At 56.0% G+C, this 12,882-nt stretch overlaps 7 protein-coding genes across 7 annotated transcripts; 4 read left to right on the forward strand and 3 right to left on the reverse strand.

The window, feature by feature from the left end:
- Nucleotides 1-591: 591 nt before the first annotated feature.
- On the reverse strand, nt 592-1,464 carry BKA78DRAFT_320797 (uncharacterized protein). Its single transcript, XM_066888976.1, has one exon. It carries the CDS (start codon nt 1,400-1,402, stop codon nt 743-745), a length of 660 nt encoding a protein of 219 aa, XP_066742124.1. The 5' UTR covers nt 1,403-1,464; the 3' UTR covers nt 592-742.
- A 538-nt stretch (nt 1,465-2,002) lies between these two features.
- Nucleotides 2,003-3,414, reverse strand: BKA78DRAFT_320798 (thymidylate synthase/dCMP hydroxymethylase domain-containing protein). Its single transcript, XM_066888977.1, has one exon. It carries the CDS (start codon nt 3,349-3,351, stop codon nt 2,353-2,355), a length of 999 nt encoding a protein of 332 aa, XP_066742125.1. The 5' UTR covers nt 3,352-3,414; the 3' UTR covers nt 2,003-2,352.
- Nucleotides 3,415-3,551: 137 nt separating this feature from the next.
- Nucleotides 3,552-5,496, forward strand: BKA78DRAFT_381788 (uncharacterized protein). Its single transcript, XM_066893022.1, has 2 exons — nt 3,552-3,838; nt 3,891-5,496. Exons 1-2 carry the CDS (start codon nt 3,657-3,659, stop codon nt 5,314-5,316), a joined length of 1,608 nt encoding a protein of 535 aa, XP_066742126.1. The 5' UTR covers nt 3,552-3,656; the 3' UTR covers nt 5,317-5,496.
- On the forward strand, nt 5,466-6,243 carry BKA78DRAFT_179193 (uncharacterized protein). The gene has a single exon (XM_066883385.1). The coding sequence runs from the start codon at nt 5,614-5,616 to the stop codon at nt 6,133-6,135; it is 522 nt and encodes a 173-aa protein (XP_066742127.1). The 5' UTR covers nt 5,466-5,613; the 3' UTR covers nt 6,136-6,243.
- On the reverse strand, nt 6,243-8,492 carry BKA78DRAFT_179198 (uncharacterized protein). Its single transcript, XM_066883386.1, has 2 exons — nt 8,362-8,492; nt 6,243-8,263 (listed from the first exon to the last, which is right to left on the reverse strand). Exon 2 carries the CDS (start codon nt 8,163-8,165, stop codon nt 6,351-6,353), a length of 1,815 nt encoding a protein of 604 aa, XP_066742128.1. The 5' UTR covers nt 8,166-8,263; nt 8,362-8,492; the 3' UTR covers nt 6,243-6,350.
- Nucleotides 8,493-9,495: 1,003 nt separating this feature from the next.
- On the forward strand, nt 9,496-10,245 carry BKA78DRAFT_355070 (uncharacterized protein; the record flags this gene model as incomplete). The annotated part of the gene is made up of 3 exons (XM_066891836.1): nt 9,496-9,702; nt 9,773-10,043; nt 10,163-10,245. 3 exons carry the CDS (start codon nt 9,496-9,498, stop codon nt 10,243-10,245), a joined length of 561 nt encoding a protein of 186 aa, XP_066742129.1.
- Nucleotides 10,246-10,757: 512 nt separating this feature from the next.
- Nucleotides 10,758-12,746, forward strand: BKA78DRAFT_286135 (uncharacterized protein). The gene is made up of 2 exons (XM_066885707.1): nt 10,758-11,049; nt 11,102-12,746. Exons 1-2 carry the CDS (start codon nt 10,879-10,881, stop codon nt 12,461-12,463), a joined length of 1,533 nt encoding a protein of 510 aa, XP_066742130.1. The 5' UTR covers nt 10,758-10,878; the 3' UTR covers nt 12,464-12,746.
- Nucleotides 12,747-12,882: the final 136 nt, after the last annotated feature.

Genomic DNA, 12,882 nt, shown 5'->3' on the forward strand with positions numbered 1-12,882 from the left:
GAAGCGGAAGACCGATTGTCAAAGGGCGTCCAAATGTAGATGTAGACTGATTTTCGGTCGCCGTCGAGACCCACATTCGTTGGGGGCGGGCGGCAGCGGCAGCCGTTTGATGCGGGCGAAGCTATCCAAAGTTGCGCGAATTTCGGAGTGAGGGTGCCTTTAGATTGATTCTGCGGCTCACTCCCACTTCCCGCGCGTGCTGCAACTGGCTTGGTTTTTGGTTGATTGGTGTTGCAGAGGGAAAGAAAAGTCGACATTGAATGGTCCGGATGGAGCTAGCCGAGTTAGGAAAGTAGCACAGCCCGGCGGCGCACCGGGCAGCTGGCGTCCAGCCTTGCACCCTATCGAGGCTTGTTTCGAGGCTTGGTTGCAAAACCAAGCCCAGATATGCAAGGGACGCAACATCTCTATGTCTGAAGATGTGCGACTGGGGAGCATTCATACTCCTCTGACACGAGGGTTGGTAAACGACCAAGTCCTGGATGTAGGCTTTGAGGGAGCATTCGAAGGCCACTTCGACGGGAAAGCAATACAGGAAATTGTAGTTGTGAGTAGAGCGACTCTTACTCTCGAGTCTTGTGCCCTCAAAACGCCACTCTAAACATCTGTCTACAATTGGCGGTCGACTGCATCTGTCGCTATAGTCAAGACGCGCCAAATAGGTGAGAACGGCCCCAATCACAGCCCTAAATACCAGCCCCAGACCCACATCAATTGCTAGCTCACTGAGCGTCTTACAAGGCTAGTTGCCAGCCTCACGCTGCACCTCATCCTCCTCTTCCTTCACGTCCTCTCCGGTCCACTCCAGAAATCCAGACTGCACAATCTGTTCCGAAGTCGGGCGCGTGTCAGGATTCGGGTCGAGCACCCACGCGAGGAACTCCAGGTCCGACGCCCTCATCCCCTTGGCTCGCAAGCGGTCTTTCCAGCCCACCTTCTCGTACGGCTCGCCCTCCGGCCATGAAGAAGCAGCATAGTATTCGCAGTCGTTGAGTTTGAAGTCGTAAGCGAGCTGGACCAGGAGCATGTGAGACAGGTCGCGGTCAGGCAAGACAGGCCACTCGTCATACATTCGCCCTCCCTCGGTGAAAGCAGCGATCCTGCCTTTTCTGCGGAAATCGGCCCGCAGTTCGAGTTGTTGGAGAAGGATCATTCCCCATGACCAGATATGTGCGGGGAAGCTTACGGGCATCCAGTCACAGTGTCGCTCGGGAGCACGATAAGTCCAGGATCCGCTCTCCCGTTGGAAAGACTTTGACACTATATGGAAATTCTTGTCAGAAATTATATCAAACAAGTTTGAGTTGTCAGACTTACGCGCATTAAGTTCGGAAATCTTGACGAAGAATTCATCAGGTTTAGAAGGGTCCAACTTTTCTTTGCTCAGTAGCATGTCTTCCATTTTCAAGTCTGAAATATAGTAATTAGAAGTGGAAGTAATAGTTCATGTCAAGCAAATTACCATAGTGAACAAAGCCCTTTTGCTCAACTTCTTGCAGCGCCGTGAGCGTCGTCTTCATAATCGACTTGATCTCCCTGCGCGTGTAGCCTTGCTCTGACTGGGAAGCCAGCCATACTGATTTTCCAATGTATTCAAGGACCATCCTCGGCGACTCGTCATCGTTGAAAGGCTTGATGGTGTCGACTTGTTGCCGAACAAATTTCGAGCCCTCGAAAATTTTGTTGACTTTCTTTTCGGCCTCGAACTGGCGCAGACGACGTGCCCAGGAACCCTCAACGTTAAAGTATGGCTCGTTCGGCTGCTTGACAACGTACCAGTGCAGCCTTTTGCTGCGTTCCTCTCGTGCAGACCATATATTCCTGTCGAAATCGGTGAGGTTGCGGCGAAGTAAATAAACAATACCACTTTCCCCAACCAGTCTCATGCCTTTCCGGAGGACTTGGCGACCACTGAGGGCGCGGAGGTCTTTTGCTGTGCATGATTGCATGGTGCTTCTTTGCGCTACAGAATTGAAGGGTTGAGGTCGGTCGGAAAATATATGCGGTGGCGGTTTTGTTGGGTTAAACAGCAGTTGCTGGTTGGGGGATTAGTCGGCGGCTCCCGGAGCCAAGTTTGGTACCTACATAACAGTCTTTCGGGATGGAGCCATGGCTGTGCTCTTTGCGTTTCTCGCGTCAATTTGAATCTCGTATGCATGAATGCTCCTTAAGCTCCCGCGCGTTCAAGACTTGAATGCGTGCTCTCTGGTCTCCTTGACGACACGAATGCTCCCTGGCGCTACCCAAGTTGACTTGAAATTTTGTGTACAAGTAAATGTGTGTATCTTCCCAACGCCGAACCCATGCAAAGCAAATACTATGACAAACGTCAAGCAGCCAAGGAGGTATCATCTACACCGACATCTTCATAGGAATTGACTTGTGCGGCTCGTACCCCTTGACTTCAAAATCGGACACCCCCCAGCCGTCGATGCTTCCTCCCACTTCCCTGTTCTTAATGGCGAGCTCCGGGAAATCGCGCGGCTCGCGCTCCAACTGCACCTTCAGGGCCTCCACATGGTCGAGGTAGACGTGGGCGTCGCCCATGGTGTGCGTTAGCGAGCCGGGCACCAGGTCGCAGACGTGCGCCAGCATATGCGTCAGCAGCGCGTAGCTGGCAATGTTGAAAGGCACGCCGAGCCCCATGTCGCAGGACCGTTGGTACAACAGCGTGTGCAGAACGCCCTTTTGCTTGGATCCCTCTTCGCCGTTTTCGCCGCGCTTGGCCGCGGGAAAGCTCACATAGAACTGCGCAAACATGTGGCAAGGCGGCAGCGCCATCTTCTTCAGGTCGGCGGGGTTCCACGCGCTCATGATGATGCGGCGGTCAAAAGGCTTGTTGCGCAGCTTGTCGATGACTTCGGCCAGCTGGTCGACGCCTTGTCCGGTGTAGTCGGCGTGGCAGTCCTTGTACTCGGCGCCAAAATGCCGCCATTGGAATCCGTAAACTGGTCCAAGGTCGCCCTCTTCGCGGTGTCCCAGTCCGACGCTGTCCAGAAACTCTCGAGACCCGTTGCCGTCCCAGATTTTGATTCCTGCATCTGACAGCGGCTTCGAGGACGTGCTGCCCGAAATGAACCACAGCAGCTCGGCAATGACGGCGCGCAGAAATACGCGCTTGGTGGTGAGAAGCGGCAAAATTGGGACGGGTGGTGCAGACGGGTCATTTGATGGCTTGGATAGCGAAAAGCGCAGTTGTGGTGGTGCAAAGAGCGAGTAAGTTCCTGTGCCGGTGCGGTCAGGACGGTGTTCGCCGTGTGCGAGAATCTGGCGGATCAAGTCGAGATATTGGTATTCTTCGTGACGGGCAGGTGCAGGTGCATCGCCATTGGCGCCGGCGGGGAGTTGCATGGTGCTGGATGGTCGACTGTCGGTCTGGTTCGGCGACGGAGAGCGTCTGGGGAGAGAATCGGTAGAGTGTCGAAGAGTTGGACGACGCGAAAGACGCGTTTCAACGCGTTGCGCTTAGCCGTCCCGATCGGGCCGCAGCCTCGGTCCAGCGCCGAGCGACACCGACGTCCCGATGCCGGCTCTTGTCCTGCCCGACGACATCAACACTGCCGAGTTAGAGAATCATCGCTCGTCACGAATTGCTGCCTTGCAGTAGCCCCTGATCCTTCAAGAATCCTTTTCGACGCAAAAACAGGAACCCCCTGATGGCCGATTATTCGGAGCCACTCGACCATCTGCTCTCCGTCTTGCGAGAACGACGCATTCCTCTGACGCGAGACGACGTGCAGTGGGCCTTCGAGTCTGTCAAGACCCGCGATGATGCCATTGCCTGGGTGGATCAGTATCTCCAGCCAAACACGCTGCTGAGTAAGGAAGAGCTCGATTTGTATGTATCAAGAGACTCCCATCAAAGTCACGTGTCCTAATGATTTGAAAAGATATGAAAAGCTGTGCGAAAAGGATCCCTCTTTGAGGACCAAGAAAGATGTGCCAAACGTGCAACCCATTCTCGACGACGATTTGAGGGCGGCAATCTCAGCCTTGGAGGCGTCGACGACCAACATCCTCCAGCAAACCCGGACGCTGGAAGCCCAAATGGACGCTCTCCGCCAGCTGCAAAATCAAGACGCCGAGCCCGGAAACGAAATGCGTCGGCGCATGGAAGAGCGCAAGCAAAAGTACGCCGCCGAAAAGGCACAGGCCGACTTTGCCATCGAGGGCCTGACGGACGCCATCACGGAACGCATCACGCCGTTCTCCAAGCAATCCAAGGCGAGCGCCCAGGCCGTGTCTGCCCTGGCCAGCGAACGCTTGGCCTCTGACGACCGCAAGTTTGGCGCGCTCGGCGAGCTCTCGCAAAGACTGGACGGCAGCGGCGCCAACAGTGGCACGGCTGAGAAAAAGAAGGTCGAGCACCTCAGCACCACGCTGGTCTCCCTTCGCTGCGCCAGCATCCGCACGCGCGTGGACCGCATATTCCAAGAGCGGCTGCACAGCGCGTCGCGCAAGAACTTCCCGGACCGGCCAGCAGCGGAGGCCGAAGCAGAAAAGAAAGCGCTCAAGGAGGAGCTGGCGACGCTGCACGCCGAAATCCAATCCGTGGCCGAGATGAGCGTCGAGCACGAGTTCCGCGGGCCCCTGAAGGCGTCGATTGAGCAGAGCCGCGCGCAGCAGCAGCGCCTGCAGCAGCGCTGGCTCGACTACCTGCTGTCGACGCTGGAATACATGACGCAGCGCCTCGCGCTCCTGTGCACGCACGCCACCGACCTGCGCGCCTTTCACGCCGCCCTGGCTGAGATGGCGGACCTGTACGTCGCGACGCTGCCGTCCGCCACCTCTGGCCCGTCGCAATCTGCGTCGCCGTCCAAGAAGCGCGCAAACAACGAAAACAACAGCAACGACACGGCGGCGCGCGTGCTCGAGCTCTCCAAAGCAACGCAGCAGCTCCTCCGCCACCTAGACATGACGCTGCCCTCCAAACCTAGCACCACCACCACCACCTCCTCCTCGTCCTCCTCTACCGCAGCAACAGCAGCGCGCCACACGCTCGCCTCATCGACGCTGTCGCGGCAAAACCGCCTTCTCCTCCACCAATCGGCGACGCAAGCGGCCGTGGTGCAGAGCATCGGCGAGGCGGTGCACGGCGGCAACCTCGAGGTGCAGGAGCTGCTGGGCGCGCTGCTGGCAAACTCGGACTACAAGGACCTCGCCCCGCTCGGCAACCGCGCGCTGCTGCGCGGCATCGACGGCTTGGAGACGGGCATTGCCGATGTCAGCAGCTTCATGCCGGGCCTGGGCGAGCGCATGGATTTGGCGGCGAGTGCCGACGGCGCCGCCTTTGTTGAGAGGTGGGCGAGGGAGTAGAGGAGCGGAGGTGGCGAGGCTGGTTGTCGCGAGGGTGTGAGGGGAATGGGACGGGGCGATGAGTGGGATGAGTGGTTTGCTGGTTGAGAGAGGTTTGGCTGGCTGGCTAGCTTGCTGGCGTGGCATGGACATCAGATTGCTGGACTGCCTTCATCCAGAGAGCGAGCAAATGTAATGACTAAATCAGATTTTTGGTGGCTCTACCTCCTCAGTATCGATGCTATGTATCCCATCCGCACGCTCGCACGCACTCCGAGCCAGCTGCATGCATGAATCCGGTCGAATCCAAATAATCAAATGCAAAATCTCCCAAATCAAGCAGACCGCAATCCAGTCCGATCCGATCCAATCCAATCCAATCCAATCCGTCCAAGTCCCCTTTTTGTTAATGTCAATCCAAGTGAAACCGCCGCACCAACCAACGGCAACCGCAGTCGCAACTCGCAAGTAATGAAAAGAAAGGAAAGAGAAAAAAAAGTAGCAAAAGAGAAAAAAGCCAGCCGCCATCCACTCATCCAATGCAATCAAAATTTCGACCAAAAAACCCCACCAATAAAAAGAAAGAAAAAAACTTTTGAACGAACCTTGCCCAACCAGCCAGACCCCTGTGGACGTACCAGGAGTCGCCGTGCGGTCGGTCGTAGCAAGTTCGAGATAGATTCGAAAAGACATGATTTGTGGGGGACGATTGTAGTCGCCAGCAGGTGCGGTGGTAGATTCGAGGTCGTCAAAAGCTGCAGTCTGGTGTTTGCTCGTCGTGTGGTGATACGGGGAGTCTTGTTCGCTCTCGTCGAGTGCCAGGTAGACACTCGCTCCTGAAGACCAATTGAGAGAGAAACCGTGATGAGAATGAGGTGGGTGGGTGATGAAATAGGGAAACATGGAGCCGTTGGTCACACCCGGAAAAGCCCATGGGCTACGCGGTCCGCTGTCCACGCGAAATCCAATAGTCGAAAAAACCGGACACCGCTGAATGAACTAAGCAACCAAGCAACCAAGCAGCCAGGCAGCCAGGTGCAGCATCGACGGCAGACTCAGTCAAACTGCTCCATCATGTTGAGGGCCGAGCGATCAACCGAGTGCTGCTTGAACTTTGGGTCGCCCTTGCGGCGCAACTCAAACTTCTCCTGCTCGTGGACCAGCATGCCATAGAAGCCGTAGTCATAGTCGTCGCAGGCAAGGTACTCCCACCAGAGGCGCATGCCAGGAGGGCACGCCGTGTCCTCGCGCTCAAAGGCCTCCAGGACATCCTCCTTGGTGAGCTTCTGGACGGCCTTGGTCGCCATCTTGCTCCACGCCTTGAGCTGCTTGACGTATTCGAAAACCTCGTTCTTGAACTCCGTGGGGTCGCAGCCGTTGGCCGTGCCGTCGGGCATGGGGCCATCGTACTCGGGCTTCTCGCTGTCGCCAAAGTGCGATTTGAGCATGGCGGTGACCCATTGAGGTCGGGAGGGGTCAGCCAAAGTCGTTGCCCAGTGCATTTTGACGCTGTGGGGGACGGCTTCCATCATGTGGTCAAAGTCCAGCTTGTCGCTGTAGCGCGGCTGGCTGTACATGCCAAAGTAGACGTAACGCTTAGGCTTCTTTGTGCCGTCGGCGGCGGAGCCACGGTCCACGGCGATGAAGAGAGGGACGCGCTCGAAAGCCGAGGCGCCGTCTGTGCCGTCAATATCCTCTGGGTTCTCTGGGTTGAAGAACGCCGTCAACTTGGCACCGTGCGCGCCGGGGGTCTTTGGGAGGTAAGGGTCCATGGAGGCGTCAAGAGCGTAGTAAGACCGCGATGGCAGGATGCTGTGACCTGCCTTGGCTTCCTTATAGTAGAAGCCAGGCGACCACTGCTTGCCGCCAAAGAGGTCGCGGATGAAGTCCCATGAAAAGGTGGTCGTGTCTGAACGGGTTGGGACACTCTTCAAAAGCTTTGGGGGAACAGGCGCGAGACGACGGACACCGAGAGGCTTCCAGGTCGGGTTGTTCTTGACGAAGACAGTGAATGGATCCTCGGTGGTGGGGAGCGGAGTGTTGGCGTCCACTTCAAAGGAGCTTTCCTGCTTTTTGGCCGGCGTCTCGTTGACTTTGGAGACGTTGGACGGGGCGTCATTGACCTTTTTTCCGGAATTACCGTTGCTCTGAACCGTAGACTGAGGAGCGACTGACTTGCCAGTAGGAGTGGTCTGGGTGAAGCTCGACCTGACAATGACCGGGTCAGTGTCTCGCTTGGTGGTAGTTGGAGCGCCATTGACGGGGCCGTTGTTCTTGGAAGCTGCAGACTGGTTGCCGTTCGTCTGTGACGGACTGGTCGGGGTGACGGGCTCCTTGGGGGCGTGGCGCGACAAGCTTAATCCCACCGATGGAGTGGCGGGAGAACCGTAATCTTTGCGAACAGTTGAATCGGGCGATCCAACTTGGGTGTCCGAGTCCGAGCCTTCGTTTTCCGCCGGAGCAGCTTCAATGGCCTTGGGGACTTGGCCATCGTGGATCTTGCGCTCGCCAAAGAACGTGTTGGTGTTGCGGATACGCTCCTTGGTAGCCTCGATGGCTGTTGCATCGAGGTCGCTGGGCAGACGACCAGCTACAAACTTGACGGTCAATCCACCCTGCTTCAAGTTCTCAACATCCTTGCGAAGTGAAAGGATTTCCTCGCCGTAAGCGGCTGCCATGCTCTGGAGCTGCTGAGCAAGATCTTGGATCTGTTCCTGGTCCTCGAGGCTGTCGCGACGAACGACAGCTCCAGATTCGGCATGATCCGAGTCCGGTGGAAAGTCAAAGCTCTGAGCCTCGGGGTTCAGAGCAGTCGAGTTGAGGTGAGCAGACTCCTGGGCAGCTCGGGCAGCCAGGTGTGGAGCAACCATGGTGTTTGAAGCAAGAGCTTTTTTGAGATGGAGTACGGCCAAAGCACAGGGCAGGTAGGGAAGTGAGGAGTGAGAGTCGGCGCTCTGCTCTCGATGATCTGGAATGAAAGAGGTCAGCAGGGAACTCCTGCAGCACTCCACCTTTGAAGTTTCGAGAAGAGCTGAAGCCCTTGCCAAGAGCTTTGGGGAGACTTACCTTGATTGCCCGACAGTTTGACGGCGTTTGGGTTGAACGGTGGGAGAAAGCTTGAGGAGATGATGACAGACTTGATGCGCCGGGCACTTGATGCTGTAATTGGTAGAGGATATGGAAGGGTGTGAAGGGTAAAGAAGCGAAGATGGATGTTGGATGGTGGTTTGGAGTCGGATGCTAAAGTTTGGTGTTGAACGTGGCGGAGGAAGCTTTTAAGGACTGGGGAAACACAGGCAATCACCGCGCGGTCAGTGGCTTAGTCGTGTGGGAACTTCGCTGCCTTGTGAGCACTTTGTGGAGTCGCGTAACGATGCGATTCACAAGATTCACAGTCGCGCGGCCGAACTGGAAGGAACCGCCCGCGCTAGCAGTGCTGGGAGTGGTTTGGTGTTGAACGTCTTGGAGGAAGCTTTTGAGGACTACCTAGAGAAACACAGGCAATCACCCGCGCGATCAGTGGCTTAGTCGTGTGGGAATCTCGCTGCCTTGTGAGCACTTCTTGGAGTTGCGCAACGATGCGATTTACAAGATTCACACTCACGCCGAAACTGGAAGGAACCGCCCACGGCCTAGCAGTGCTGGAAGTGAGTTCCCACAGATACTCTGCAGTAGGTAGACACATTATCCAAGGTACATGGTAGTGACTCAGATGGAATCGTCTCAATGAACCATGATTGCTCAACATTGTTCGCGAGCGAGTCTGCTTTTTCTTGTTGCTTACATGTATCCAACATCAGACGATTCCATGCTCTTTCTGACTCTTTGGTCAGCCATATTTTACGGCTTGCGGAGACGAGAGAGAGAAGCGAAGAAATGTTCTACCTGTGGATGGATTCGGCGGTGATGGAAAATGTGGTGTTGTGTTGGTTGGAGGTTGGAGCCAACCAAGCTTAATCCTTTGGCGCCGACCGGGGGTTGGTGGTGGTGGACCCTGGAAAGTGGAACGTCATTCTGGTCGCGAGAGCCGCTGCGCCCAAGAGACACAGACGCAGCTCCCGCTAACCACTGCTAGCTCCGCTCACACTCGCACCATCTCACCACTCTGAAATGCTCACACGCCCTCCCACCACCTCGTCCTCTCGTTACTCTCCAATCTTTCCACTCGATTAACGCGACCAATCCTTGTGACCGTCCACCATGCCGCCGGCGAAATCTCGTCCCCACGAACACGACCCGCGTCCAGACGGCACAGCCGCCAAAGAGAAGCAGCGCGGACGAAGGAACGGCGGTACCACCCTCACCAATGGCAGCCACCTAAAAGAGACCATGTCCGTCTCTACAGACTTTGCTCGTCACACTGGTCGGAACGCTGGACAACAGGCACAGAATGCCTCGAGTGGCGGAGTAAGTCGACGACTCCCTGCTCCCACACACGCGTCTTTTGCTTGCTAACGACTTTCGCGTTTTGCCTTAGCAAATGTCCTGGCCCTCTGAAGATCTTTCCTTACTCATGAACTACCGCTCCTCGCACCGCCTGGACGCTCCAGGCGCGTTCAAGAACCCCTTGGCCCCCGCAATCCTAGGCAGAGGCATCGGCAAATACTCGCCGACAATGGCACGCAAGAAGAACGAGAGGAGGATATCAAAAGACCAGCTGGCGACGGCAGTGCGCAAGAACTTCAATGCTCTCGCCGTGAGCGAGTCCGAGGTGATTGTCGACCTCCTGTACAAGGTCAAAATGCAGGGTAAGCCTCTGTTCGGTCGGCGGTCTAAAGTCCATCGGCAATTCTAACTTTGAGGTTTGCTCCAGACAAGGCATTTCGTCTACGCTTCGCCCCGCCGCGTGCTCGATGATTGCTCTCAGCCTCGAAAATACCGAAGAAAAGCGACCCGTTTCATAATTTGGCCGACGGTATCGACGAACGATCCTTTGCGTACACGGCGTAGACATGACTATTGAATATCGGTTATTTTGGCGTTTCGGATGGAGGATACCCTCAGCCTCAACAATGGTACCACAATGGCTGGAAAGAGGAAATTATTTTTGGGCATCGACGACGTTCATACCCTTTGGCGCCTCCAAACCGGGACTCGTATTTTGACGTGTATTATGGGACTACAGCCTCGGACATATCGTGGGACATGGCATCTCTAGGGTATTCGGAGAGACGCGACACGCGTTGAGCTATGGTATCGCGGCTATTTTTTTCGCCGTGGCGGTGATGCACCGCGGCAAGGGTTGCATGACGACATGGAGTTTGGCGCCACGGGAACAATCTTATATTTCGGAAGGTTGAATGTAGACTGTGCAGTGAGTAGAAGCTACATAACTTCAATGGCATTGTAACTTTGGTTTTGAGGTCTCAGTGTCTCGGTGATGGTCGCGCTGATCACTGCCATGACCATCGGGCGGCGCGGCATATGTCATCGCTCCCGCTGAAGCGTCGGCGAATCGAGAAGAATCGATTTGTCTCTTGGCACAGATTTTACAACGCGCCTCCACGCTTCTGCCACCAACACTTTCGCCATTCTTTAACCGTGACGCGCATTTGCTTCTTAATTCCCAAAATTTGATCAACAATGAGCTTCACAGCCCCTAGGGCAAACGTCCTCAAGCACGCGCTACCTCTGCGCAGCAGAGCTTCGACCTCAACACCTCGGTCTCGAGGATTGTCCACTTCTGCAACCCCATCATGGAGCCGTCCGACCGTCCAATGCGCCGCCAAGCCGCATGGCTTCGCACAACGAAGAGTAGGTGATTTCATCTCAATCGTCGTGAGCTTGACTAACTCGCAAACCACAGCTATTCCACGCGACCTCGGCGCTCGCCATGAAAGACCCTTATTCAGTCCTCGGCGTCAACAAGAGCGCATCAGCCGGCGAAATCAAAAAGGCTTACTACGGTCTCGCCAAAAAATACCATCCAGACACGAACAAGGACCCCGGAGCCAAGGACAAGTTTGCTGAGGCCCAATCCGCATACGAACTGCTGTCGGACGCTGAGAAGCGCAAGACGTACGACACGTACGGTGCCGCTGCCTTTGGACAAGGAGGTGGATTTGATCCAAGCGGTGGTGCAGGCGGTGGCAACCCCTTCGGAGGCGGATTCGGAGGCTTTGGCGGTGGCGGACCCGGCGGACCATTTGGAGCAGACATCAACTTTGAGGACCTTTTCAGCGCCTTTACGGGCGGTGCAGGACGAGGACCCCGTGGGAGAAGAGGAAGAAATCCGTTTCAAGAGGAGATATTGGTCGGCGACAACATCGAGGTTCAGACAAACATCAGCTTCATGGACGCGGCAAAGGGCACGACCAAGGAGATTTTCATCACCCCGCTCGTCAAGTGCAAACCTTGCTCTGGCAGCGGGTTGAAAAAGGGCACGCAAAAGAAGGCTTGTGGAACGTGTGGCGGAACTGGACAGCGGGCTACCAGCATGGGTCCGATCCAGATGGTCGCGACTTGCGACGCATGTGGTGGAGCGGGCACCTCTGTCCCAAGAGGATCCGAGTGCTCGAGCTGCCACGGCGATGGTGCTGTGAGAGAGAGGCGGACAGTCACGATCGATATCCCCGGCGGCGTGGAAGACGGCATGAGGTTACGGGTGTCTGGCGAGGGTGACGCTCCAGTCGGTGGAGCTACGTCTTCAAACTTCCGCACGCAAAACGGCGACCTCTACGTCTTCATTCGGGTCAACCCCGACCCCAAGTTTGCTCGCCAAGGATCAGACATTTTGTACACGGCGACGATACCGCTCACGACGGCAGTCCTCGGAGGAGAGATTCAAATACCAACGCTGGATGGCGACGTCAAGGTCAAGGTTCCAACTGGCACGGGCACAGGAGACAAGATCACGTTGGGAGGCTTGGGCATGAAGAAGCTGAACAGCAGCAGAGGTCTCAAGGGTGATCTCAAGGTCGAGTTCAAGGTCAACATGCCCAAGTATCTCAACACCAGCCAGCGGACTATTCTCGAAATGCTGGCCGACGAGATGGGCGACAAGAATGCCAAGCGCATCATGAACGTCGGCGAGCTGAGCAAGGAGACGCAGGAGAAGCGCGACGAGGTGGAGAAGAACAAGCACAAAAACGAGGGCTTTCTCAAAAGCGCATGGCACAACCTGACGGGCCAGCACAAGAAGGACGACCAGGATGGCGAGTCAAAGTAGGCGAGACGCCACCGGGCGTGACGAGCTATTCTATTGGGTCCGTCGGTCTCGTCTACGGGGCTCGAAACTTGTTTGGTCTGGCGTTTTGCGCGGAGCGGAGCATTTGGGGGCATATCCACGGCGTTTTGAAGTTGTTTCAATTCGAGAGGAGCGCTTGTAGTGTATGTATCATGTGGAAATCTCGGCCAGTAGACAGCGTAGCGATAGACATCTCAGCTCCATGAATGAACATCGTGATTGTAAATGTCGGGCCGGAAGCGCTGGCGGGCCGAGAGATGGTTGCAGAGCTTCGGTGACGAATGACGAGCCCGGCAGCGCGGCTCGAGGCCCATTTCAAGACCCCCGCGGCCTCTGCGAATCGAATCGAATCCGTCGTCCATTTGTGGCTGTGGAGCTGCGGCGCCTATCTTCAATCCATG

Source organism: Phyllosticta capitalensis (genome assembly GCF_038381095.1).
Source record: "Phyllosticta capitalensis strain CBS 128856 chromosome Unknown BKA78scaffold_8, whole genome shotgun sequence".
In the NCBI taxonomy this organism is placed as follows: Eukaryota; Fungi; Ascomycota; class Dothideomycetes; order Botryosphaeriales; family Phyllostictaceae; genus Phyllosticta; species Phyllosticta capitalensis.